The 24,600-nt window shown below is 39.6% G+C and overlaps 1 protein-coding gene across 3 annotated transcripts in view; it reads right to left on the reverse strand.

The window, feature by feature from the left end:
• Positions 1-3,480: 3,480 nt before the first annotated feature.
• MAP3K1 (mitogen-activated protein kinase kinase kinase 1) overlaps positions 3,481-24,600 on the reverse strand; it is an 83,567-nt gene continuing 62,447 nt past the window's right edge. For 2 of the 3 annotated variants that reach the window (XM_023518998.1, XM_023519001.1), the window contains exons 11-20: positions 22,304-22,425; positions 21,395-21,486; positions 14,648-14,837; positions 13,043-14,342; positions 12,531-12,683; positions 11,601-11,763; positions 10,083-10,214; positions 8,854-8,996; positions 8,027-8,158; positions 5,214-6,025 (exon numbers count right to left, since the gene is read on the reverse strand). In XM_023518998.1, the coding sequence (XP_023374766.1) occupies positions 5,876-6,025; positions 8,027-8,158; positions 8,854-8,996; positions 10,083-10,214; positions 11,601-11,763; positions 12,531-12,683; positions 13,043-14,342; positions 14,648-14,837; positions 21,395-21,486; positions 22,304-22,425 (2,577 nt within the window). In that variant the 3' untranslated portion in view covers positions 5,214-5,875. Of the gene's footprint in view, positions 6,026-8,026; positions 8,159-8,853; positions 8,997-10,082; positions 10,215-11,600; positions 11,764-12,530; positions 12,684-13,042; positions 14,343-14,647; positions 14,838-21,394; positions 21,487-22,303; positions 22,426-24,600 lie in introns of all 3 variants that reach the window. The other variant, XM_003782751.3, reaches the window with a different exon arrangement.

Raw genomic sequence — 24,600 nt, forward strand, 5'->3', positions numbered from 1 at the left:
AGCTCACAGCAACCTCTAACTCTTGGGCTTAAGAGATTCTCTTGCCTCAGCCTCCCAAGTAGCTGGGACTACAGGCGCCCACCACAATGCCTGGCTATTTTTGGGTTGTAGTTGTCATTGTTGTTTGGCAGGCCCGGGCTGGGTTTGAACCTGCAAGCCCAGTGCTGAGCCATAAGGCCGCAGAGTCTCACTATAACCCCCTTGGTAGAGTGCTGTGGCATCCCAGCTCATAGCAACCTCCAACTCTTGGGCTTAAAGAGATTCTTTTGCCTCAGCCTCCCAATTAGCTGGGACTACAGGTGCCCGCTGCAACACCTGGCTATTTTTTGTTGCAGTTGTTGTTTTAGTTGGCCTGGGCTGGGTTCGAACCCACCAACTTTGGTGTATGTGGCTGGCACCATGACCACTGAGCTATGGGTGCAGAGTCTATATTCTATTCTTAATAGTTTTGAATTGTACCATTGTATTATGCACATTAGATGAGGTCCCACCAAATGCCCTCCCTCCTCCTAACCTCCCTCTCCCTTTCCCTCTCCCTCCTCTTCCCTCTTTCTTTCTGGACTGTAGTTATGTTTTATCATTCATATGAATATATAGGTGATTATATGTTGGTTTCATAGTAGTATTGAGCATCTTCTATTCTTGAGATACTTTACTAAGAAGAATACTCAAGGAACTAAAAATAGACCTACTGTTGGATCCTGCAATTCCTCTACTAGGTATATACCCAGATGATCAAAAATCATTTAACAACAAAGACATTGGCTCCAGAATGTTTATTGCAGCCCAATTCATAATTGCCAAGTCATGGAAGGAGTCCAAGTGCCCGAGGACTCATGAATGGATCAGTAAATTGTGGTATTTGTATACCATGGAATACTATGGAGCCATAATACTGTGCAGCCATAACAAGATGGAGACTTGACATCTTTTATGTTTACCTGGATGGAGCTAGAAAATACTCTTTTATGTTTTCTTATATGACATGATCTAGAGAGAGCTGTGTGAACAGAATCAATTAAGTTTAATCTGTACCATCTTGGAACTGTAGCAGTTATTTAAACGTAAGTATATAACATGCCAGATGGTACATGTGATGGATTGTTAATTGTATGAGTCGTAAGATAGCTAAAAAAGTTTCTAAAAACTTAATTTTTTAAGAAAAGCTTTCCTTCTTTTTGTAAACCAAGTCCTTAAATATTGATTGTGGGGGAGGCTCTGAGGGGAGGGGATATACAGAAAATCTCTGTACTTTCCACTTAATCTTGCTTTTAACCTAACAGCACTAAAAAATAAAGTCTATATTTTTTTTTAAAGCTCTTAGGTTTTAGTGAGGGTGGTCCAGTAGGGGTTGGAGCCACAAAAGAAAGGCGGCTAAATTGAGTGGGGATCCAGGCATTGGTCCTATGTGGGGAGGAACTAAGCTCGTCAGTATGTGGAGAGTAACTGGAGCCAGGGTTCCCATTACCTGAGAAAGGAGGTACAGATTTGTAAAGTTTGAATGAAACTTGGTGTTAGATCAGAACTCAAAGACTGGTGTGCACTCCTGATTTTTATGTGAATATTCTGCATGTGACGAAAACGTACCTATTCATATACTGTGTTTCCCCGAAAATAAGACACTGTATTTTTTCTCAAGAAGACAAACTAGGGCTTATTCTCAGGGGATGTCTTATTTTTATCAAGTATAATACAACAATCTACATTTATTCAAATATAGTTAAGTCTTATCTTCTGGAACCTGACAGGGGGAGCCAACCTTGTTGGTGGGGCTGGTGCTAGTAATGCCTGAACTCCTTTCCCCTAGCTGTTCGCAGGTGTGCAAAAGGATGCCTGCGACCACGGTTACCACACTGTGGTAGTAGTGAGCAAATATATGATAATATATGATAAAAGTAAATGGGAGAAGAGAATGCTCTTCCTTATAGCGAAGTGCCAATGACTACAATACAGTGCGCATCCGCAGAAGTCTCAACAGCTTGGAGAAAGGAGCTGTGGCAGATGAAAGGTATTCCAGTCTTCCTTACCGCTCCATGCTGAAATGCAGCATATCTGCATAGCCATACCCATCACTAGGTCTTATTGGGGTAGGGCTTCTATTTAACAAATGCATAGAAATCCTGCTAGGGCTTATTTTTTGGGTAGGTCTTATTTTGGGGGAAACACGGTATTATGAAAATTATATATGCAGTTTATATTAAATTATGTAAATTATATAATGAATCTTATATTTATATATTGTGAATCTTATATATAATTATAACAAAATTATATATTAATTATACATATAATTATATAAATTATATGTGAAAATTACATGTATAATTTTCTAACCCTACAAAGAGGGTCTGGGAACAGTGACACCCAGTAGTAATAAGCATATCTAGCAGCCACATCTTGGTTTTCAAATATCATTTTCCATCAAAGGAATTAGAGCTCTTTGAGAAAATGGATGATCACAGGGCCACAGCAGATAGGGCACAGATGGAGCTCAAAGTATAGAAGTGTTCAAAGAATGATGGCTTACCAAGGTCAAAGATGCTAGCTCTCAGAAGTTCCCACTAGCCAATGTGAGCAAATATATGATAATATATGATAAAAGTGGCTCGGCGCCTGTGGCTCAAGTGGCTAAGGCGCCAGCCACATACACCCAAGGTGGCAGGTTCGAATCCCCAGCCTGGGCCCGCCAAACAACGATGACTGCAACCAAAAAATATATGATAAAAGTATAATGGGAGAAGGGAAGAGAATGCTCTTCCTCATAGCGAAGTGCCAATGACTACAATACAGAAGAGATGAAGGAACTGGAAGATCATCATTTGGCAACTAACAGAGAAATAATTCAGGCAAGAAGGCTAAGAGCAAAGAGCTAAAATTAGATGAGACAAATGGATATTTATGTAGTCTCAAAGTATCACCCTCATAGAATACTTACTATAAAGGTGGAAATTAATTATAAAGGGAAAGAGTAACGTTACAGTGTCCATCACAGTTAGTATCACCAACAGTGGGACAAATCGTCCTCGGAGCTTCCAGATGAGATACACTGAGAAGAGCACAGCATCACTCCCATGATTTTCCCACCAAAAATGTGTACTCTGAATCTAATTGGGAGGAGTTTAGAAAAAACTCAAATCGAGGGTCTTAAAACAACCTAAAATCTTGAAAAAAAATTAAGGCCATGAATGTCAAGGAAGAACTAAGAAGTCGTTCTGGACTTGAATGAGACTGAAGAAACATGACATCTAAGAGCTATGTGCCATCTTGGTCTGGATCCTCTTGCTCATAAAGGACAAAACTGGGCAGCTGCCCACAGCTGACTATGGTCTCTGGTGAAGGGTATATACGAGTTCTTTGTTGTATTCTTGTAACTTTTATATAAAATTACTTCAAAATAAATGAAAGTAACAACTTTTGTTCAAAAACTTTTATTTACTATAAAGACAAAAACACCAAAATAGGTACAAATACTATAAAATTGGTTCAATGGGGTAAAAATTTTAATTAAAATATCTCGATATATTTAAAATAAACAAAGGATACATTTAAGCCAAATTTTCTTAACCCAGAGATTTTTTTTTTTGTAACATTTGCTTACACAGTAAGGTGCTAATAGAAGTTAGCCCTTAAGCCCTGGAAGTCTTAGGAATCATAGTCACACAGCAAATATAATTTCATTGTGAAAGTGAACTTTGGTAGAAGAAAAATCTATAGGACACCTGAGGTAGTAGAAACTGGAATAAACAGCAGTAGACACTATTTACAACTTGAGTACCAAATAACATTAAGAACACAAAAATAATTACACAATACAATTTTCAGTCCAGCTTTGATCCAAAGAAAATAAGAATATTACATCACATTTGCATTGAAAACAAAACAAAAAACAAAACACCACAATTACCAGCAAGCTGAGGGAACTGCAAACAAACTCAAACACAATGGATTCTGACATTGATAGTCTGAGTTTGAAATGTGGTGGGCATGGTGATCTACAAAGTAATACTGATTAGCTGAGGTTCCTCAGTTTATACAGTTTACATTTCTGTCAGACACAGTATTAATCTGACCAATGATCTTCCAGTACATAAAATGGCAAGAGTGCATCCTTTAAAGCTTGCACATGAGAGACTTGGAAACAATCTCATTAGAATTGTGAAAATTCTAAGTAGTCAAAAAACAAAAACCAACAAACAAACAACACAAAAAAGAAAATAAAACAAAGTCAAGTACAACACATTTAGAGCTACCAAACTTCACATTTCTGTACTATTTTTTAACTCTTCAAATGTTGCCAATCTTCTAAAACAAAGGAATGTAAAATTTCACTAAAAACAAGACACATAAAAAAACAAACTGCCTTTTAAAAATTATAAGCAATATATCCCTGTAAACTTATCTTGTAACTTATTTCACTTCCAATTTGTGTTGTACATTTAAAATGTACTCTATATAGCTTATTTAGTTTATCCTGAGTCTTTGAGAATAACCAATTCTATTTCACACTGGCTTCTGAAGAGTTAAAACTAAAATCTCAAAGTTGTATTTATCAGTACTTGATTTAAAAAGACTCACAAAAAAGGGATAAAGGAGCCACCATTTTCCTTCAGGATTCCATGCACCTGAATTCAACCCTAGACTAAAACCATTAGATAATTGTGCAAAATTCAAGAAATTAGTGAATAAAATTCAATCATTTTCTTTCTGAACACATTTTCCAAATTCAAAGCAAATTTACTGTTTAACAACATTACTAATTAGTAGTTGAGTAATCAAGCTAAATTAAGTTAATTTTTCTCTAATTATCAGCCAGGCCTACTGTAAAGGGACGGTGCACAGAAGAAGGAAAATAGCAGTTCCATGTTCTCATCACTAGTGATGGTAAATGACGGATTGTTACACAGAGTAAGACCTAACTGGTGTGAAGTTTACTAAAGCTGACAAAGGAAACCACAACGTTCAAAAAATTCAAATAAATTTCAAAGTAATCTTGATCTTGGTTGCGAGCTGCATCACAGAGAACAGTTGATTTTCAGTTAATTTACATTGAACCTGCACAATAAGAGCAGTGACTGACTCAGATGTAGGTAGTACTTTATGATATTCCAATTAAAAAAAAAAGTTAAATCTGTATTTAAAAAACTCTTGCAATAGCAAGATATTTAATAAATTCTAGTTCACACACCTAGTTCTATTTTTTTTTCTTATTTGAAAAGATCACCTTTCCCTGAATATTAAACAAAATGAAGGTGAAATGAAAATACAGAACCATAACTTTCAAAAACGAAATGAATGGGCCAACAGTAAAATGCACAATGAACCACAATTGCCCAGGCATTTTAAAAAAAAAAAAATAAAGGTCAACTGTGGGTCATAAAGAAGTTATCAACTTTAAAAAATATATGTATTTACTGCTACTCATAGCATACTCTGATTTAAAAGAGGCAGATACTGATTTTACAGCCAGTGACAAATTGAATGAAACTGCAGAACCCCCTGCTTGTGATAACTATATGAAATGGAATAATTATTGAGATATTAAAATAGATCCTGAGCCCCTCAGCTGCTAATATTGCTGAAAAAGTGCTCCAAAAAATAATGTTTTGCTATTCAGTCATGCAAACTTCACTGTTTTGCTGTTCACCTAGGGCCAGTTCTGGGAAAGGCACAGTTTACAGTTCCTGCACAAGTTGTGGACTTTTGCTTAGGTACAGATCATGATTTGTCAATCACATACTTAGGTAAGGGTTCCCCACTGGCCTGGTTCATTGCTGTTCAGTGGCGTGAAGGCCAGTCGATTATTGGCATGGCTCCCCACAAGTTTTTTTTCTCTTGTTGAGCATCCTGTCTCTATTGCAGTTATTCGTGTAACTGGCTACCACGTAGTACGGAAGACTGGATGCTTCAGTAGCTCTCTTGATGGAGGTCTGTCCTGAGGTTGAAGTTCTAAACAACGAAGAGCCACGTCTCGTAAACCAGGAGACAGGTGTGAAGGGATCGATGGGGCAGTAGTTGCACTAGCAATCTGTAGGAGAAAAAGCCAGAGCATTGGTCCTTTCCACACCTGGAACTGCTGATACAGAAATGCATCTACTTCATAGCCTCTACATTTGCATCGTGAACATAGAGGAACTGAAGCACAAGTGGGAGGACTTCCTGCTATCAAGAAGCCTATGGAAAACTCACCCACTGGATGGACACGTTTCCTCTAGTCTGGCAAGTTTTAGGATTTTAGAGTTTGATTAAATTGATCCTATTCAGATGGTCGAGAGCGTTCCTTATTGTCTAACTGAACAAGGGTAAGTACACATCACAACAATCAGGTAAGGAAATTATTCACTCAGATGAATTCTGCTTTCCTCATATTCAGTCTCTGAGATGGTTTGTCCTTTTTGTGATTTTCTGCACATTTTCTGTTTTCAGCACAGAGTGAGAAAGACCAGATCTGGCCAGTCTATTTAGTACACAGAAAACACAACAGCATTTAACTTTTTTCTTCAGTGTTGGACAAATCCTAATTCTTAGTATTAAATATACTATAAACAACCTTTTTTTCCCCCCCAGTTTGTCGCCCTGGCTAGAGTGCAGCAGTGTGATCACAGCTCACTGCAATCTCTAACTCTTGGGCTCAAGTGATCCTCTTATCTCAGCCTCCCAAGGAACTGGAACTACAGACAAGTGTAACAGCTAATTTTTTATATTTTTGGGAGAGATGGAGTCTCGCTCTTGCTCAGGCTACCCCCAAACTCCTGACTTCAAGCTATCCTCCTGCCTCGGCCTCTCAGAGTGCTAGTAGGAACCACTATCCCAAGCATGAAGAACTTTTCGATAAATCTAAATAATTTTAAATCTAAACAAATTAAATCCACTTAACTACAACAAAATCTTCCCCCAAATGTGCCAAAATGGACTGTGCTGATTTGAAAATCATTTTTATTTATTTCTATGGTTTCCAAACATTGAAAATAACATCAAACGTTCAAATTGATCCTGGCCATGAGTATTTATTGTGCAACTTCTGTTTAGGTTTCTGTGGAAGGGAACAAAAATGAATCAGACAGGAATGGCCCTCAAGGAGACTAGTTTGAAAAGGAATGTAAGACAGGAACATAAACAAGCATTAAGACCAGCAAGAATGTATCAGACACAGGTCTGTACTAAAGTGTGACAGTCTGGACCAGACCGGTGTGCCACAGAGTGCCTAAGTAGGAAGAGTGCTGAATGTGAACTTGAATCAGAACTAGAACCACTCAGAGAAGGAACAAGGGCAATACGGAAGAACAGAGGAAAAGAGCAATAATGGCAGTAACGCAAACTAGGTACTGTCAGTGACTGAGGAACCGACACAGCTGGGGAGGACTAGAGGAGCTTATGAGGTGGGAGCGACTGTGTGGGCTAAGTATTTGCCTATGGCCCAGAGGCAATTTTATCTTCATAATAATCTTGTAATGTAGGTGCTATTATTGTACCTACTTTACAAATAAGAGAATGGAGGATAGATACAAAAAGTAATTAAGGTCACATGGCCTTTAAGAGCCAGGGTTTGAAACCAAGTCTGTATGACTCCTAAGCTTTTGTCTACAAAAGCTAAACATCTCCCCCCCTTTTTTTTCCCTGCAGTTTTTAGCCAGGGCTGGGTTTGAACCCACCACCTCTGGTATATGGGGTTGGCGTCCCACTCCTTTGAGCCACAGGCTCCACCTCAAAAGCTAAACATCTCAACCATTACACTGTTCAATGATAGAAATGGAGAGAATGGATTTAAAGGTTGTAAGAAGGTAGAACTGGATTGCCAGTTGACTAGGTGTAAATTTGAAGGACTATTTTTACTCCATTTGTACTGCTTTTGTGCCATCTTAAAGTAAAAAAGTTAAGTCAAATTCCCCTGAATAAATGACAAGCAGAAATCATCTGCCTATTTCAAGGAAGATTTACCTTCGTGATAGAGTGACAGTTAGGGAGAGCCCATGGGAATCTGCCCCCTGCCTACTTTAGTATAAATAAGTCACTTTTATCTCACAATTACCTTAAATATCAAAGCAAGATGATTGGAGTGTTTTTCTGCATTCCAAGGTGGTTTTGCACAAGCCATTTCTATAATAGCACAGCCAACGCTCCACACGTCACAGCTCCTACCGTACTGCTGACCTCTTAGCACCTGAGGATAAAACAAAGTTAATTTGGAAATGTGACTCATTTAAAAAAAGGGAAAGCCATTTTGTAGTCACAGATTCTAGTTTTTAACTTCAGGGTAAATAATGGTACAAATAGTAATTATATGGACTACCTGAGGTCTCATTTCATGAATAAGCTTAATTTTCTGTGTAACAAAGTATTCTGGACAACTGTGAGATTCTGTACGAGAGTGACATCACAGAATTTTGCTCTTAGCAAATTATGGGGCCAGAGTTACACCACATAATCATGGAGAGTTATGAGCACTTCAGCAGAGGCTGAGTCAGCAGAGCAATGCTTCGTTACACTTTCCCACTACTGCTAAGGTTTTGCTCTGTGTGCTCATCTCCCTCTGGAATAGAGAGAGAACTATTTAAAAAAATTTCTATTACATGCATTTTTTGTTTACTGCAAAACAATTACTATAAAGTACTCAACAATTCTTTGTAAGAAATAGCCTTTAATAGCAAATATATTAAAACCTGTCTTTCTAAATTTTGTCAAGACAAAGATGGAAAGGTAGAGAATAGGGCACGAAAAGAAAGGTATTATTGAAGTCTTATGTTCAGGGCACGTGGACTTCTAATTGCTAAGTACATACTGGATACCACTGCAAAATCAATTGGTATAGTGCTGTCATGAAGAAATACTTTCATCACACTCAAAGCTGCTGCTCACCTCAGGTGCCATAAACGCAATTGTCCCCAATAACTGCCCCTGAAACTCTCCCGCACCAGTTCCTTTTGACGCCAACCTGGCTGCAGCTCCAAAATCTGCAATTCTTAGTCTCTGACCTGTACTGTCAATTAGCAAATTGGCACCTGTCAACAAACACAGCAAATGACCTTAAATGTTAAAAACAAAGAGAGATTAAAAATCCAGTAATATGTTACAAATGAAATGGGACAATGACAAAAGAACGAAGTGGACTGCCACTCTCTTTTCCTTTCACTTCATTCCTACAGGTCTCCCTAGTATATATAAAATCTAAAGTCTCAGAGGCAAAGTCTCAACAACAGTATGAAGGTATAAAGAGGTCAAGACAGAGATTTTAGTGAAACTCATATTAATGAGTGTTGAAAACCTGTAATATTCACAACTCTTTCTCCAAACTTCAATGTAATTACATTAAGACAATATTTTGTTGAAACATACTAATCTAAATCACTTCGAACCACAGTAGAAGCTCCGCAGTTGACCACCTCCCTACAGTGACCACCCCCTCAAGCTGTCCTAATTTTCACAAACTGGACGGGCATCACATGTACATTCACTGTGGTCGGCCTGGCTCCTTGTTGATGACTTCCGCATGTCAACCAGTTTGTTACGGTCCTTGGGGTGGTCACCTTACAGAGATTCTACTGTATATGCTTCATTTCATAATTATGCCTTAATAAAAAGCTAATGTTAGAAAAGCACTTATATATAAAATTAGCATATATAATATACTCAGTATGTATCAAATACTACCTAAAAAGATCCATGGTAGAAAACCACAGCTGCTCTTAATAAAAACAAAGTGACCTGCAAAAGATCTCAGAATTTTTCTTAAAAGAAGTTTGTAATATCTCCATTATACTAAATAAAACCAGGAACAGGAACTTTCTGGGAATCAGTATGTCCTGAGGCCAAGACAGGGAATTCCTACACCTAGATGCTCCACTTTCTGCCATCAACTAGCAGTAAAACAGTGGAAAAATCAGTCTCTCTTATACTGAATATACTTTTCTATGGAAAGAGGAAGGTGGATTAAGTGACCCTTGAGGCCCCTTTCAGTTCTAGTACTCTACTGATTTGAGTTACTCAGCAGAACCATCCCATAGTTAGAAACAATAAACAAAGATCCAAATTTTAAAATTACATTTGTTTTCTTACTGTCACTAGATAAACATTACAAGAACCCTCACCTTTGACATCTCTGTGAATGATTTGGTTTTCATGGAGATATGAAAGGCCACGAAGTAACTGTTCAGTATAGTTAATAACTACTGATTCTTTGAAGGCTCCATATTTACTCAGCAAATGAGCCACAGATCCTCCTATATGAAAAATACAAAACAGAAACAATTATCATAAACTTAAGCCAGAATTAAAGTTGTTCATTCAACTCTGGTTCCTAAAGCATGAACTCACATTCACATCTACAACATTAAATTTATACCCTATATCACAAGCAAAACTGATTTAAGAGCACATTCCTGTATCATCTTAAAAATCTATTAATTAGAAGACATTTTCACAGATCCCTCATGTAACTAGTTTATTGGAGGGCTAAGATTTCAGAACACTTTTTTTTTTTTTTTTTGAGACAGAGTCTCACTATGTCACCCCTGGTAGAGTGCTGTGGCAGCATGGCTCACAGTAACCTCAAACTCTTTCGGTTTAAGTGATTCTCTTAAGGGATCCTCAGCCTCCCAAGTAGCTGGGACTATAGATGCCCGTCACAACGTGTGGCTATTTTTTTGTTGCTGTTGTTTAGCAGGCCCGGGCCGGGTTGGAACCCAGCAGCCTCGGTGTATGTGGCCAGTGCCCCAACCACTGAGCATGGGCGCTGAGCCAAGATTTTAGAAAACTTTAAAAAAGTTTATGTGAAACTTTCTAAAATGTACACTTTACTTCTGTCTTCCTAACCAAATTAAACAATGCCCTTATACTGGTGACTTCAATGCTAACAGTGCTAGCATGCTGTTTAGCGTAAGGCAAAGAGAACATGCAGAGGTTCCAGAAGATGTGGGTTAGGCTTTATTTCCTACCATTTCTTAGTCCTGAACTTGGACAAGTCACAAATTCAGTGCATCTCCTTAAAAAGCGTTTATAATAGCCAACCATCTACTCAGTATTATGAAGACCAACAATACATAATGCATGTAAGAACTGAATGGGAAATAGAAATGCATTCGTAAAATACACACAAATCTAAGAAGTTAAATTAAAGAATCTATACCACATCCCAAGTCATTACATTGTATAGTACAAAATAAAACTCAGTCTTTTATCTGTTTGAGTAGATGCCAAGACTCAACTTTATACTTCAGTGCTGGTTTATTTCTAAAAGTGAATTTAAATTATATGTTGATTTTTTTGGTTATACTGAAACACTTCCTAATCTGTCCAATTAATGATAGTCACTTGGAAAAATACAGATCTTATAAGATTAGGCATTAAAAAAAATCTTTCTTATAAAACAATGCTACCCAATCATTCAAACATACTGGAAAAACTAAAAAGGTGGATGGAGGTAGTGAAAACTTTACTTATGTTGATGAAAGATAAAATGAAGTATCCGCAGCTCATACTAGTATATCAGGGGCAGTTTGTTTTTAGAAACTCAACTGTTTAATAAAAATAAATGTTCATTAGCTGTTTGTCCTCAATTGAACAGCAGAAAGTTAAATCCACATTCTATTATTTGTACATGAACATACCTGCCATCCATTCGATGAAGAGATTGTAATTGCTCTTCTCACATGTGGCCCCCAACATCCTAATGATGTTCGGATGATTCAGATGGCTCATCATTCTTATCTCTTCTCTTAATGCTTCCACTACTTCTTCCTGCTCAGAAGATGTGTTTCTGACGTACGTCACCTGTTTCAAATGAACATGTTCACAAAGTTTTGCAAGTTTTCACTAATGATCTGCCCTAAAATGGACAGATCCAAATTGGCTTATATATTAGGAACAGATGGCATTTATGATCATGGATGTAGAGCACTTTAAAAAAAAAAAAGACTCTTTTAGGTGAGAATCTAGTTTGAGAAGCAGTGCAATATAGTAAACATACAGGGATATATAGCTAGTATATTTCAACTGTTTGAAGACAGAGTACAAATGAGAAAAGTCTAGCCATGGGAGAAGAATTAAGAATAAAATCATTTTCCTATCCAGATAAGCATGCTCATTATAAAAAGTAAACCACAGGGGCAGTGCCTGTGGCTCAAAGGAGTAGGGCGCTGGCCCCCCACACTGGCGGTGGTGGGTTCAAACCCGGCCCCGGGCAAAAACTGCCAAAAAGAAAAGTAAACCACAGGAACCCTGAGATGGCACTGCACCAATATACTGCTGAAAGAAGCATGAAACCATCCCTTTACTAATTATAAAAACCAAGAACAAAAAACGAAAACTTCTACAAGCTTCATCTTGATACTGTATTTTATAATACTTATGCTTCAACTTTTAATAATAGAATTCATAATGTTACTGGTGCTTTGGCAATGTCTACTTAGAAATTTAGTGTTTCTTAAAGTTTAAACAACTAAAACACATACATAGGACATACCCTTTATTGTTTTTATTTGCTCATGCTTCATTTTATAATTTGAATCATTTTGTTTATATGCTCTCTGGATATTTACCTGCTTAACAGCCATTAAAGTTCCAGTTCCCACATCTTGAGCCTGATAACAAGAAGAAAATGCTCCAAGGCCTATCTGCTGACCTTTCAGCCATTCAGTGTCTTCTCTGTAGGGTTGCTTTGCTTTGGTATGTCCTGGTAGAGTCTCTGGTGTCTACATATTAAAAGAAAGCCACTTTTTAATTATTAAAAGAGTAAGATTTTAGCCTGGCAAAGTATTACTTTATGTTTAGTCTGGCTTCCCAAACAATCTATAAACTTGACCTCTGAATGAATGGTGCTGGTGACCAATGTCAAATGTAGAAGTAATCACCATTATGTAATCAATCAGAAATGCTTTTGAAATAAGCAAGGAGTGTTGTATTTAAATGATGCAAACATTACTGTTACATAAGAATTCTATGTGAAAAACCTGTTTGCAATGATTAACTTGTGTTAAAAGCAGCATTTCTGAATGAGATTCATTCTAGCGTGGTCCAAGGAAACTCTAACCTCTTAAGAATTTGTACTCACATCCTGTTGAATGATGATGATATCCTCCCCATTCTCAACCTGAAGCTGAGGAACCACGGGGAGGGCATCCTGAGACGCTGACATTGCCATGGCAATCGCTAAAGCTTCTTCCTCTTCAGCTTCCATCTTTTCTTTGCACTTCCGATTGTGATTCACATCATCTTTGTAGGTATCGTCATTTTCAGCCTTTTCAGGAGAGAGGACAGCAACTTCTGACTTAAAAGTTACTGTCGTATCACTTGAAGGCATGGATGCTTCAAGAAGGTCCTCAATACTGGAGTTGAGCTCTGTATTGACATCGAGTCTGCTTTTCTCCTCTACTGGGGTGAACACTGTCTCGTCACTGGGAATGACAGCATTACTACTACTATTGCTACTGCCAAAGCTGTCATCACATTTGGTACTGTTCAGATCAAGTGTCATGCTGTTTTTTGAGACATCTCCCTGTTTACTTGCATTGCCTGGGGTAGGTCGAGATGGCTTTGGCCTGTGTATATTACTAGAGAGCAGAGGTCTTGACTGAGTAAAGATTGGGGAAACTTTACCCGAGTCTTTGTTTTCAGAACAGTTTCTCTGGAATTGAAGAGAAAACTTGCGCTGCATTTGAGGAGATGCAGAAGGTATTTTGCAGGGAATGAATCCTTGAGGTCTATGTTTAGACGCATCTGTTACAGTGCTGGCTGGCACAGATGGGGCTGGCACGGATGGGGATGCCCCAGCACAAGAGGCTGATTTGGCTGGGAACGTTAACTGGGAATGATGAGATAAGGGAGAGGAGTTCAAACACTGACTGTGGGGTCTGCCTTTTGTTTGAACCATTGGCTTTGGTTGCTCTGTTGTTGCTGCTGAACTAGGAAGTCCTACTGAAATGCTGGCCAGTCTGTCAGAAATGTCCTCTGAACTGGCACTCAAATTTGTAGCACGTAACAATTTTCCAGTTTTCTCTAAATGGACTGTGCACTCAAGAGAACCATTCTCTGTGGTTTCTGGACAGCTGTTAGGGACAGATGCCTGCAGAAAGTCGTCCTGCTGCCCACCCAAAGTCTCTTCTATGCCCAGCTGGATGGCCTCGGCGATTTCCACCTCATCTGCAATAGCCATCAAGCGGCGACGCATCCTGGAGAAGTGAGTGGAGCTGGAAACACTCAGCATTTCTAACAGCTTTGAAAACACGTGGGGGACTGTGGTAACCATTCTTGCAGAACTCAAATAGATCCTTCGGGAAAGTTTGCCAACCATTGAGTGGGAATTATCAATGGACTGCAAAGCAAAGGTCAAGAGGGACAGCAGCTTCTTATACCTGAAACAAAAAAGCACAATTACAAGACAGTTTGGACGAATGAAAAAATGTATGTAAATTTTTAAAAAATGGCAGTAATTTATAGCTTGTACACTCCAAAATCCATTTTACTATAAAGGATCTATAACTTTCTAATTAAACAGACTTCAGGCTTTTATGTCAATCAAATATTAAGGTATTAGTATCTATCTATGCTCCATAATTACAGTGTTTGACAAATCTAAAATGTGTCATTCTCAGGGAGAACGTGGTGGGGTGGATAGGAAGATGCAAGTAATATGTGATATTTTCAAAAGAAAAGTTACCTGATTTCAACAGGCTCAGCTTGTGAAACTTCAGTACTGACAATATGAGGATAAAATTCAGCAGGAAATTCCAACAATAGTCTATCTATAAGACAAAGGCGGCCCAGGAGTTCTTGCCAGTTGTTGGATTCAGTTTGGTTTCCAAGAATACAATTTAAGACATAATCAACACCACCAATACCAATGGAACCTACAAAAAGGAAAATAAAAATGAATGACTGAAAAATAGTCACATTAAAATCTAGACCAAACCATGATTAAATGGAAGAAGGCAAAAAAAAATACTCTAAATTATATCAATTTAAAGAGTTTATCTCTTAGATTAATTCATATTTCTAAACTTAGCAGAGTAAATTAATTGACAAAGTTTCAAAATCCTGGAATTCTGGGAAGATGGCCAAGTGGTAGCAACCCTCAGCAGAGGCTCCTGACCAGAGGGAGAAAAACTGGACAGAATCAGACTCCATGAAGCCCCATGTGGAGAGCGGAGCAAGAAAGAAGTTCAGCAAGCTGTAACTCCAAGGAAGAGCATTTGAGAAAACAAATTACAGGTGCAAAGCCTATCGACTAGAGGACGGGAGACCCCTCCCCCAAGCAGGAGGCCTGCCGCAGCCTACCTGCAAGTGAGCAGGAACAAAAGACCTCTCCTTTTGCCTCCCTGGAGAGAGCTGCTAAACGCTAGGTCTCTTTCTCCACGGAGGTCCCTCTTATGAACCTAGACACCACCCTGCCAGGCATAAAATAGAACAGATATTTTCCCCCACAAGTCCAAACTCCCAGTTCACCCTTCCCCCCTTGCATGGCAGTCTGAAGTTCTGCCCCCTGCAGAGCGCAGAGTGTTTGGTCTTTTCCTGAGAGATCTGGGCATAGTGTGGACCACCAACCATCAGGACGGAATGTGTGACTAATGGGGAAGAAAGAGGGTGCAGGAAGAAAGGGATCCTCGATGGGAGGAGAAGAGTCCCCTGGTTATGACTACGCCCGGCTAGTGGTGGTGTTGACTGTTGGTTCAGGCTGTGTCTGGTGGGACAGGGTGCAGAACCCCTGGCTCTGACAGCACCCATGTGGTGTGTTCCATGTGGACTGTGGAACTGACAGCACCCATGTGGAGAGTGTTCCATGTGGACTGAGTTCGGCAGGCAGGGCTGATCCCCAGCCCCTACTGGGCCTGCGAGCAGAGCAGAGGCTTACCAGGTGTGGACTGAGACCTGAGGGCAAGGGCATGGTCCCCTGTCTCCAACTGGGAGCTGTGAGCAGAGGCTTACCAGGTGAGGACTGAGACCTGTGGGCAGGGTGTGGTGCCCTGACTCCAACAGAGCCTGCAAACAGAAGCTTACCAGGCAGTGGACTGAGACTGGCAGGCGGGGGCGTGGTTCCCTGACTCCAACTGGTCTGGCAAGCAGAGGCCAGTTGTGTGTGGACTGAGAATAGTGGGCAGGGGAGTGGCCCCTGCCTCCAACTGGGCCTGTGAGCAGAGATGTGGACAACAATGTGGACTGAATCTGGCGGGTGGGGATAGGGATCCCTGGCTCCAATTGTGCTGTTGGAGACCCTTGAATCCCTCTCTGTTGAGCAGGGTTTGCATTGACTGAGATAATTTAATTGGAACTCGTGTCTGGGGCTATCCACTTGGGGACATTCTGAGGTTGACCTTCGAAGTTCATAGAGGATAAGAACTGAACTGTGAAGGCTGGGTACTACAGCTATTTGTATCTCTTCACAGCTGAGATTTAAACCCAATACTATGGCTTTACAGCCGAGATTTAAACCCAGCACCATGGCTTCTTAGGGTAGAGGTTGGCTAATATCAAAACAGAGCTAGCTTGCGCTATCTCACCAAGTAGATCCTCAGAATCTCAAGCCAGAAGTCTGAAAGGGGCCTTTGTAAGGTTGTAGGAGATAAGCCACAATCACAAAGCCTGGGGCTTTGGTAAGGGGCTATCTCTACTACCTGGGAACCCCAATCCAATCTCACCCTACCAGTTCTAATAACCAAATAGTGGAAAATAAACATGGTGCAGACCCAAAAGAAGAAGGCAACATGAATAACCAGTGTAGATCAACCCCCACCCCCAGAAATGACAAAGGAGACAGAAGTGAAGATGCCATGCACAGACAAATGGCAGAAACTGAATTCAGAATATGGATGGCAAATAAGATAAATAGAATGGAAGAAAACATAGAAACTGAATTCCAAAGATTGTCTCAAGAAATTAATGAATTCAAAGACAAAGTCAAGAAAGATATGGACATAATGAGAAAAGGGAAAGCAGAGCTCAAGGAAACGAAAAAGTTAGTTGAGGAACTCCAAAATACAGTAGAATCCCTCAGTAATAGAGTTGACCAGGCAGAAGGAAGGATCTCTGAAACTGAAGACAAAACTTTTGAACTTTCCCAAACAGTCAAAGAGGCAGACAAATGGAGAGCAAAAACTGATCATTCCCTGAGAAAGCTGTGGGATCACTCCAAAAGATCAAACATTTGTCTTATAGGAATTCTCAAAGGAGAAGAGGATGGTCCTAAAGGCATAGATGCTCTACTCCAAGAGATTTTGGAGGAGAATTTCCCAAACACTGCAAGAGATACAGAACTTCAGATAGCAGACAGTTTCAGAACCCCAGCAAGACTCAATCCAAGTAAAGTATCTCCTAGACACATTGTGATTAATTTTGCCAAAGTTAAGATGAAGGAGAAAATTCTGCAAGCAGCCAGATGTAAGAAAAGCATCACCTACAAAGGGAGAAATATCAGAAAAACTGCAGATCTCTCAGTGGAAACGTTTCAAGCCAGAAGAAGATGGTCATCAACCTTCAATGATTCTCTGAACTTATGCAAAAAAAGCCTTTGATAGGGTGGTGCCTGTGGCTCAAAGGGGTAGGGCCCTAGACCCATATGCCTGAGGTTGTGGGTTCAAACCCAGCCCTGGCCAAAAACTGCAAAAAAAAAAAAAAAGCCTTTGATACTTTGATAATATCCAGCATCCTTTCCTGATCAGAACACTTAAGAAAATAGGCATTGAAAGGACATTTCTTAAACTGATAGAGGCCATCTACAGCAAACCCACAGCCAGTATCATTGAACGGTGTAAAATTGAAAACATTTCCACTCAGCTCAGGAACAAGGCAAGGATGCCCACTGTCTCCACTGCTATTCAACATAGTAATGGAAGTCTTAGCTATTGCAATCAGGCAAAAGAAGGCAATCAACGGTATCCAAATAGGGTCAGAGGAGATCAAACTCTCACTCTTTGCTGATGATATGATCCTATACCTGGAAAATCCCAGGGACTCAACTTCAAAACTCTTAGAGGTGATCAAGGAATACAGAAGCATCTCAGGATACAAAATCAATACTTACAAATCAGTAGCTTTTACGTATGCCAACAATAGTCAAGCTGAAAATAAAAGTCAAGGACTATTCCTTTTACAGTAGTGCCAAAGAAGATGAAATATCTGGGAATTTACCTAACAAAGGACATGAAGGATCTCTATAAAGAGAACTATGAAACTCTGAGAAAATAGCTGAAGATGTTAACAAACAGAAAAACATACTATGCTCATGGCTGGAAAGAATCAACATTGTTAAAATGTCCATATCATCCAAAGCAACCTACAGATTTAATGCAAGCCCTATTAAAGCACCACTGTCATACTTTAAAGAACTTGAAAAAATAGTACTTCGCTTTATATGGAATCAGAAAAAACCTCAAATAGCAAATACGTTACTCAGAAATAAGAACAAATCAGGAGGTATCACGTTACTAGACTTTGGGCTATACTATAAATCTATAGTGATCAAAACAGCATGGTACTGGCCCAAACCAGGGAGGTAGATTTATGGAACAGAATAGAGAACCAAGAGATGAACCCAGCTTATTGTCATTTGATTTTTCACAAGCCTATCAAAATTATTCCGTGGGTGAAAAACTCCCTATTTAACAAACGGTGCTGGGTGAACTGGCTGACAACCTGTAGAAGACTGAAACTGGACCCCCACCTTTCACCATTAACAAAAATTGATTCTCACTGGATAAAAGATTTAAACTTAAGACACGAAACTATAAAAATACTAGAAGAGAGTGCAGGGAAAACACTTTAAGAAATTGGTCTGGGGCTCAGTGCCTGTGGCTCAAGCGGCTAAGGTGCCAGCCACATACACCTGAGCTGGCAGGTTTGAATCAAGCCTGGGCCGGCCAAACAACAGTGACAGCTGCAACCAAAAAATAGCCAGGCATTGTGGCGGGGGCCCGTACGCCCAGCTACTTGGGAGGTAGAGGCAGGAGACTTGCATGAGCCCAGGAGTTAGAGGTTGCTGTGAGCTGCAGTGTGACAGCTTGAGGCTCTGTCTCAAAAAAAGAAAAAAAAAAAAAAAAGAAAATAAATTGTCTGGAGAATATTTTACGAGGAGGACCACCCCTGGGCAATTGAAGCAACACTGAAAATACATTACTGGGATCTGATCAAACTAAAAAGTTTTTACACAGCCCAAGAGCACAGTAAGTAAAGCAAACAGACAACCTTCAGAAAGGTCTGATAACTAGAATATACAGAGAACTCAAAACTAATCAGTAAGAAAAGAACAAATATCCCCATTTCTATGTGGGCAAGAGACTTGAACAGAAACTTCTCTAATGAAGACAGGCGCAGGGCCTACAAACACATGAAAAAATGCTCATCATCCTTAATCATCAGAGAAATGCAAATGAAAACCACTTTGAGATATCATCTAACTCTAATAAGATTAGCCCACATCACAAACCCCTAAAACTACAGATGTTGGCGTGGATGCGGAGAGAAGGGAACGCTTCTACACTTCTGGTGGGAAGGCAAGCTAATATGACCTTTTTGGAAAGAAGTTTGGAGAATACTCAAGGAATTAAAAGTAGACCTACCAGTAGATCCTGCAATTCGTCTACTAGGTACATACCCACACAATCAGAAATTATTTTACAACAAAGACACCTGCACCAGAATGTTTATTGCAGCTCAATTCATAATAGCCAAGACATGGAAACAGCCTGAGTGCCCATCGACCCATGAATGGATTAACAAAATTGTAGTATATGTACACCATGGAATACTATGCAGCCATAAAAAAAGACAAGAACATACACTGGGGGAAGCACTCCCTATTCAATAAATGTTGCTAGGAGAACTGGATATCCACACGCAAAAAATGAAACTGGACCTCTCTCCACTTACAAAAATTGATTTAAGATGGATAAAGGACTTCAATTTAAGGCATGAAACAATAATCCTCAAAAGAAAGCATAGGAAAAACACTGGAAGATATGGGCCTGGGAAAAGACTTCATGAAGAATACTGCCATGGCAATTGCAACAACCAAAATAAACAAATGGGACTTAATTAAACTGAAAAGCTTCTGTACAGCTAAGGAGAGAACCACCAAAGCAAATAGACAACCTATACAATGGGAAAGGATATTTTGCATATTTTGAATCAGACAAAAGCTTGATAACTAGGATCTATAGAGAACTCAAATTAATCCACATGAAAAAAGCCAACAATCCTATATATCAATGGGCAAGAGACATGAGTAGAACCTTCTCTCAAAAAAACAAGATGAATGGCTGGCAAACATATGAAAAAATGCTCATCATCCCTAATTATTAGAGAAATGTAAATCAAAACAACCCTGAGATACCATCTAACCCCAGTGAGAATGGCCCACATCACAAAATTCCAAAACAGTACATGCTGGCGTGGATGTGGACGGAAAGGAACACTTTTACACTGCTGGTGGGACTGTAAAGTAATATGACCTTTTTGGAAGGAAGTATGAGAAACCTCAAAGAACTCAAGCTAGACCTCCTGTTTGATCCTGCAATCCCACTATTGGGCATCTATCCAAAAGGAAAAAAAAAACTTTTATTATAAGGACACTTGCAATTGCCAAAATGTGGAAAGAGCCTAAATGCCCACCAACCCAGGAATGGATTAACAAGCTGTGGTACATGTATACCATGGAATACTATTCAGCCATTAAAAAAATGGAGACTTTATAGCATTTGTATTTACTGGATGGAAGCAGAACAAATTATTCTTAGTAAAGCATCACAAGAATGGAGAAGCATGAACCCTAGGTATTCAATCTTGATGACAATTAATGACACAGTGGGGGGTGGGGAAAGTTAGAGCAGAGAGAGGGAAGTGGGGGTGGGGTCTCAGTGTGTGACACATCTTGTACCCTCAATGAATCCCCAACAATTAAAAAAATGTATATAAAAAAGGAGACTTCATATCTTTTATGTTTACCTGGATGGAACAGCTGGGACACATTCTTCTCAGTAAAGTATCTCAAGAATGGAAAAAAAAAAGTATCCAATGTGCTCAATACTACTATGAAATCAACGTATAATCACCTACACATTCAAATGAATGGCAAAACATAACTATAGTCCAGAAAGTAGAAGGGAAGAGGAGAGAGAGGGGAGGAGAGGGGGGACATGGGAGGAGAGAGGGTATCTGGGGGGAACTTCACCTAATGTGCATTAAGAGATGAGCATAATTGTCATGGATGTGTTACTTAGTTCAACGTAAGCACTTCACATTGTATATCAAAGCAGTACTCTGAACCCTATAAATGCGTCAATGTACAAAGTTATGATTTAATAAAAAAAAATTTCAAAATCCTGTAACAGTCCCAGGAGAGATTATGAGATAAGACAGACTCATTAAAGGAAAATGATAAAACACACTATGTTAATTTTAAGTAGAAAGTTATTACCAGCTTTTAGTATTTCTCTTCCAACTGCCAACTCTCCTGCTTGGCCTTTGCACAACTCCAGCAGTGTTGATATGGACAGCTGACTGGTGCGGCTGAAAAGGAAAGGAGAGCGATGTCAACCCTGGCTCCTGGATAAAATACACATCAATGTTGGTAGTATTTCACTGTCCTAAATGGAGTGAAATATTACACTGAAAATAATGAAATGGGTTTAGTATTTTTTCAATCCTGATAATAAGGCACAAGCAGATATAATGCTCTCACTGGTTCTTATACTGTGCAACTCATTCTATAAAATGAGATTATACTTCACGGATATACACATCAGCTAATGTTCTTGTTAAATGAACGTCAAATTAAGAATGCTAAGAGAGGCTCGGCGCCTATAGCTAAACCAGCTAAGGCGCCAGTCACGTACACCTAAGGTGGCAGGTTCGAATCCCCAGCCTGGACCCGCCAAACAACAATGACGGCTGCAACCAAAAAATAGCCGGGCGTTGTGGCGGGCGCCTGTAGTCCCAGCTACTTGGGAGGCGGAGGCAGGAGACTCGCTTGAGCCCAGGAGTTGGAGGTTGCTGTGAGCTGTAATGCCACGGCACTCTACCCAGGGGGACAGCTTGAGGCTCTGTCTCAAAAAAAGAAAAAAAAAGAATGCTAAGAGAATCAATCAAAAGACAGTAATGTGGAGGTCTGTGAAGTTTATTACCTGGGCTTTTACTTGCCATTAGTTCTTTTCCTTGGTCCCTAAGAACTTTTAAGAGCTACATTTTAATTTTGAATATCAGATTAAAAAAACCATACTCAAAGACTCATTTAATACATGTGTATCAAGGACACTAGGAGTGAGGCTTGGTGATAGGCACAAACCAAGACAAGATGGTTTGAGGCGGATCACTGGTATGGCCTTACCTATTGGCATCTGCACACTTGACTAGGATGGTGTCTACAACTGGCCGCAGAAGTCTCTGAAGTTTGATTCTTTCTGCCAAACTATGGCATGGCGTATATACCAGCATGGCTCTCAATGTTTTCTGAGGAAAAATAACTGAATGTCAGGTTAATTACATTTAAAAAGCATCAGAGACAATGTCCTAATTTGAGACAATCTGAGCAACAAAATATATAATACAAATGGATTATAACGCACAGCATTAAATTACAATACATGACTATATAATAAAGACAAATAACTGAATAAATCAATAAATGGGGTAGAAAAAAATTCTCTGGACTGTTTCTGCGATTTTTAAAAAGCCTGAATGCATTTCAAAATGGCAAGTTAAAAAAATGATTTTTAAAAAGAAAATTAGAAAAGGAGCCTGCTTGAAAGAGTCCTCAGTGGGGAAAGCTAAAAATAAGTGGGACAACAAAATAAATGACAGCAGTACAGGATGTCACCCCTAGAATAAAATGAATGCCCATGAGAATACACTGATGTAGGGTGGTGCCCGTAGCTTAGTGGGTAGGGCCCCGGCCACAAACACTGGGGCTGGCGGGTTCGAACCTGGCCTGGGCTGGGCCCGCTAAACAATGACAAGTGCAACCAAAAAATAGCCGGGAGTTGTGGTGGGCATCTTAGTCTCAGCTACTTGGGAGGCTGAGGCAAGAGTCTGAAGTTGCTGTGAGCTGTAATGCCACAGCACTCTACCGAGGGCGACAAAGTAAGACTCTATCTCTAAAAAAAAAAAAAAAAGAAATACTTCTAGTGAAGTCTGTGGATTCTAATTGAAGTAAAAATTAAAACAGACCAGGAAATGACGCTGAGATGAACAGCTCAATGAATTTTCATAAACCAAATGATTATACCTGTCTACCCAACACCCAAATCCAGAAATAAAAAAAAGACTATACTGATATAAATTAAAAACTGATAGGTATATAAATGAGGAAAGAGATACTTCTTTTTTATAGAAGAATTCCAATTAATGAATGTAGAAGAAATGAGGAAAATAGAAAATCACTATTATAAATACCATTTTTAATGACATAGTAGTAACTGCTTATAGGCAAGATCCACTTACAAATGCTAAATTCAGTGAATAAAATTTTGAGGAGAAAACAGACATTTGCATAATCTTAAAGTATCTCTCCTAAGATATTTATTAATCATAACTTTACAGCAGAGAAACTCAGCACACATTGCCGTAACCAGCAGCACAGCCAATTATAGAGGCATGGCCACCCGGTGGCTGACACATGCACATCACCTTGGAAGCATTCTTGTGAAAAATGCACAGGCCTCTGTCTGATCATGAGAAAACATCACAAACACCCAAACTGAGGGACAGCCTACAAAGAGCTGGCCAGTATACTTCACAAGCGTCTGGGCCAGGAGACAAGGAAAGACTGAGGAACTGTCACATGACGATTAAATGCAATGTGGGATCCTGGACCTAAAAACTGGAAAAATCTGAATAAAGTGTGCTATTTGGCTATAAAGGACACTATTGGGATACTTGGAGAAACGTGAATATGAACTTTATAGGACACAGTAGCAGGCTGCTGATGTTAAGTTCTCCAGTGTGCTGACTGCACTGTGGTCGTATAGATGCTTCTGGTCTTAGGAGGCACATGTAGTACTTGAGGAGAAAGTGCCATGATGATTGCAAGTAACTTTCAAATAGTTCAGCAAAAAATTACATATGGGGAAAGGGAGAGAAAAAGGGAAAGGAGAAAGAGGGAGGGGGAGGAAGGTAGAAGAAAAAGTAAGGGGGAGCTTTGGGAGCAGGAGCCATTTCTGTCTCCAGAGAGCCTGGCACACTAAGTAACTGCAGAGGAACCAGAACATAGTGTGTCCTTTACACGGTCCCATGCTGTAAGATTTGCTCACAGGCTGGTTTGGCATTTGAGAAGAAACAACCAGAGAGTAAGGTGGTACATGGTGTGTGCAAAAGGAGTAATATGGCAGAAGGAAGAGGGAAGATGAAGGAAGGATTTGCAGAGAAAGTACTGGCAATAAAAGATGATGCAGAACAGTCAAATATGCCTGAAGGTCTGTGTTGGAAAATACTAAGAACAAATGGTACAAAGCTGGTCTTTATTCTAGAATGCTGGTTCCTCTAGGTGCTACATCAAAGAACAGACCATAGTCAAGGAAATCTGGCAAACAATGAATCCTACCCTTATAATGTAGATATTATCTTACTGAAGGTTTCTCTAAGGCAGTGGTGCTCAACCTTCCTAATGCTGCAACCTTTTAATACAGT

Source organism: Otolemur garnettii, unplaced genomic scaffold (assembly GCF_000181295.1).
Source record: "Otolemur garnettii isolate 467f Iridium unplaced genomic scaffold, OtoGar3 scaffold00005, whole genome shotgun sequence".
NCBI lineage: Eukaryota > Metazoa > Chordata > Mammalia > Primates > Galagidae > Otolemur > Otolemur garnettii.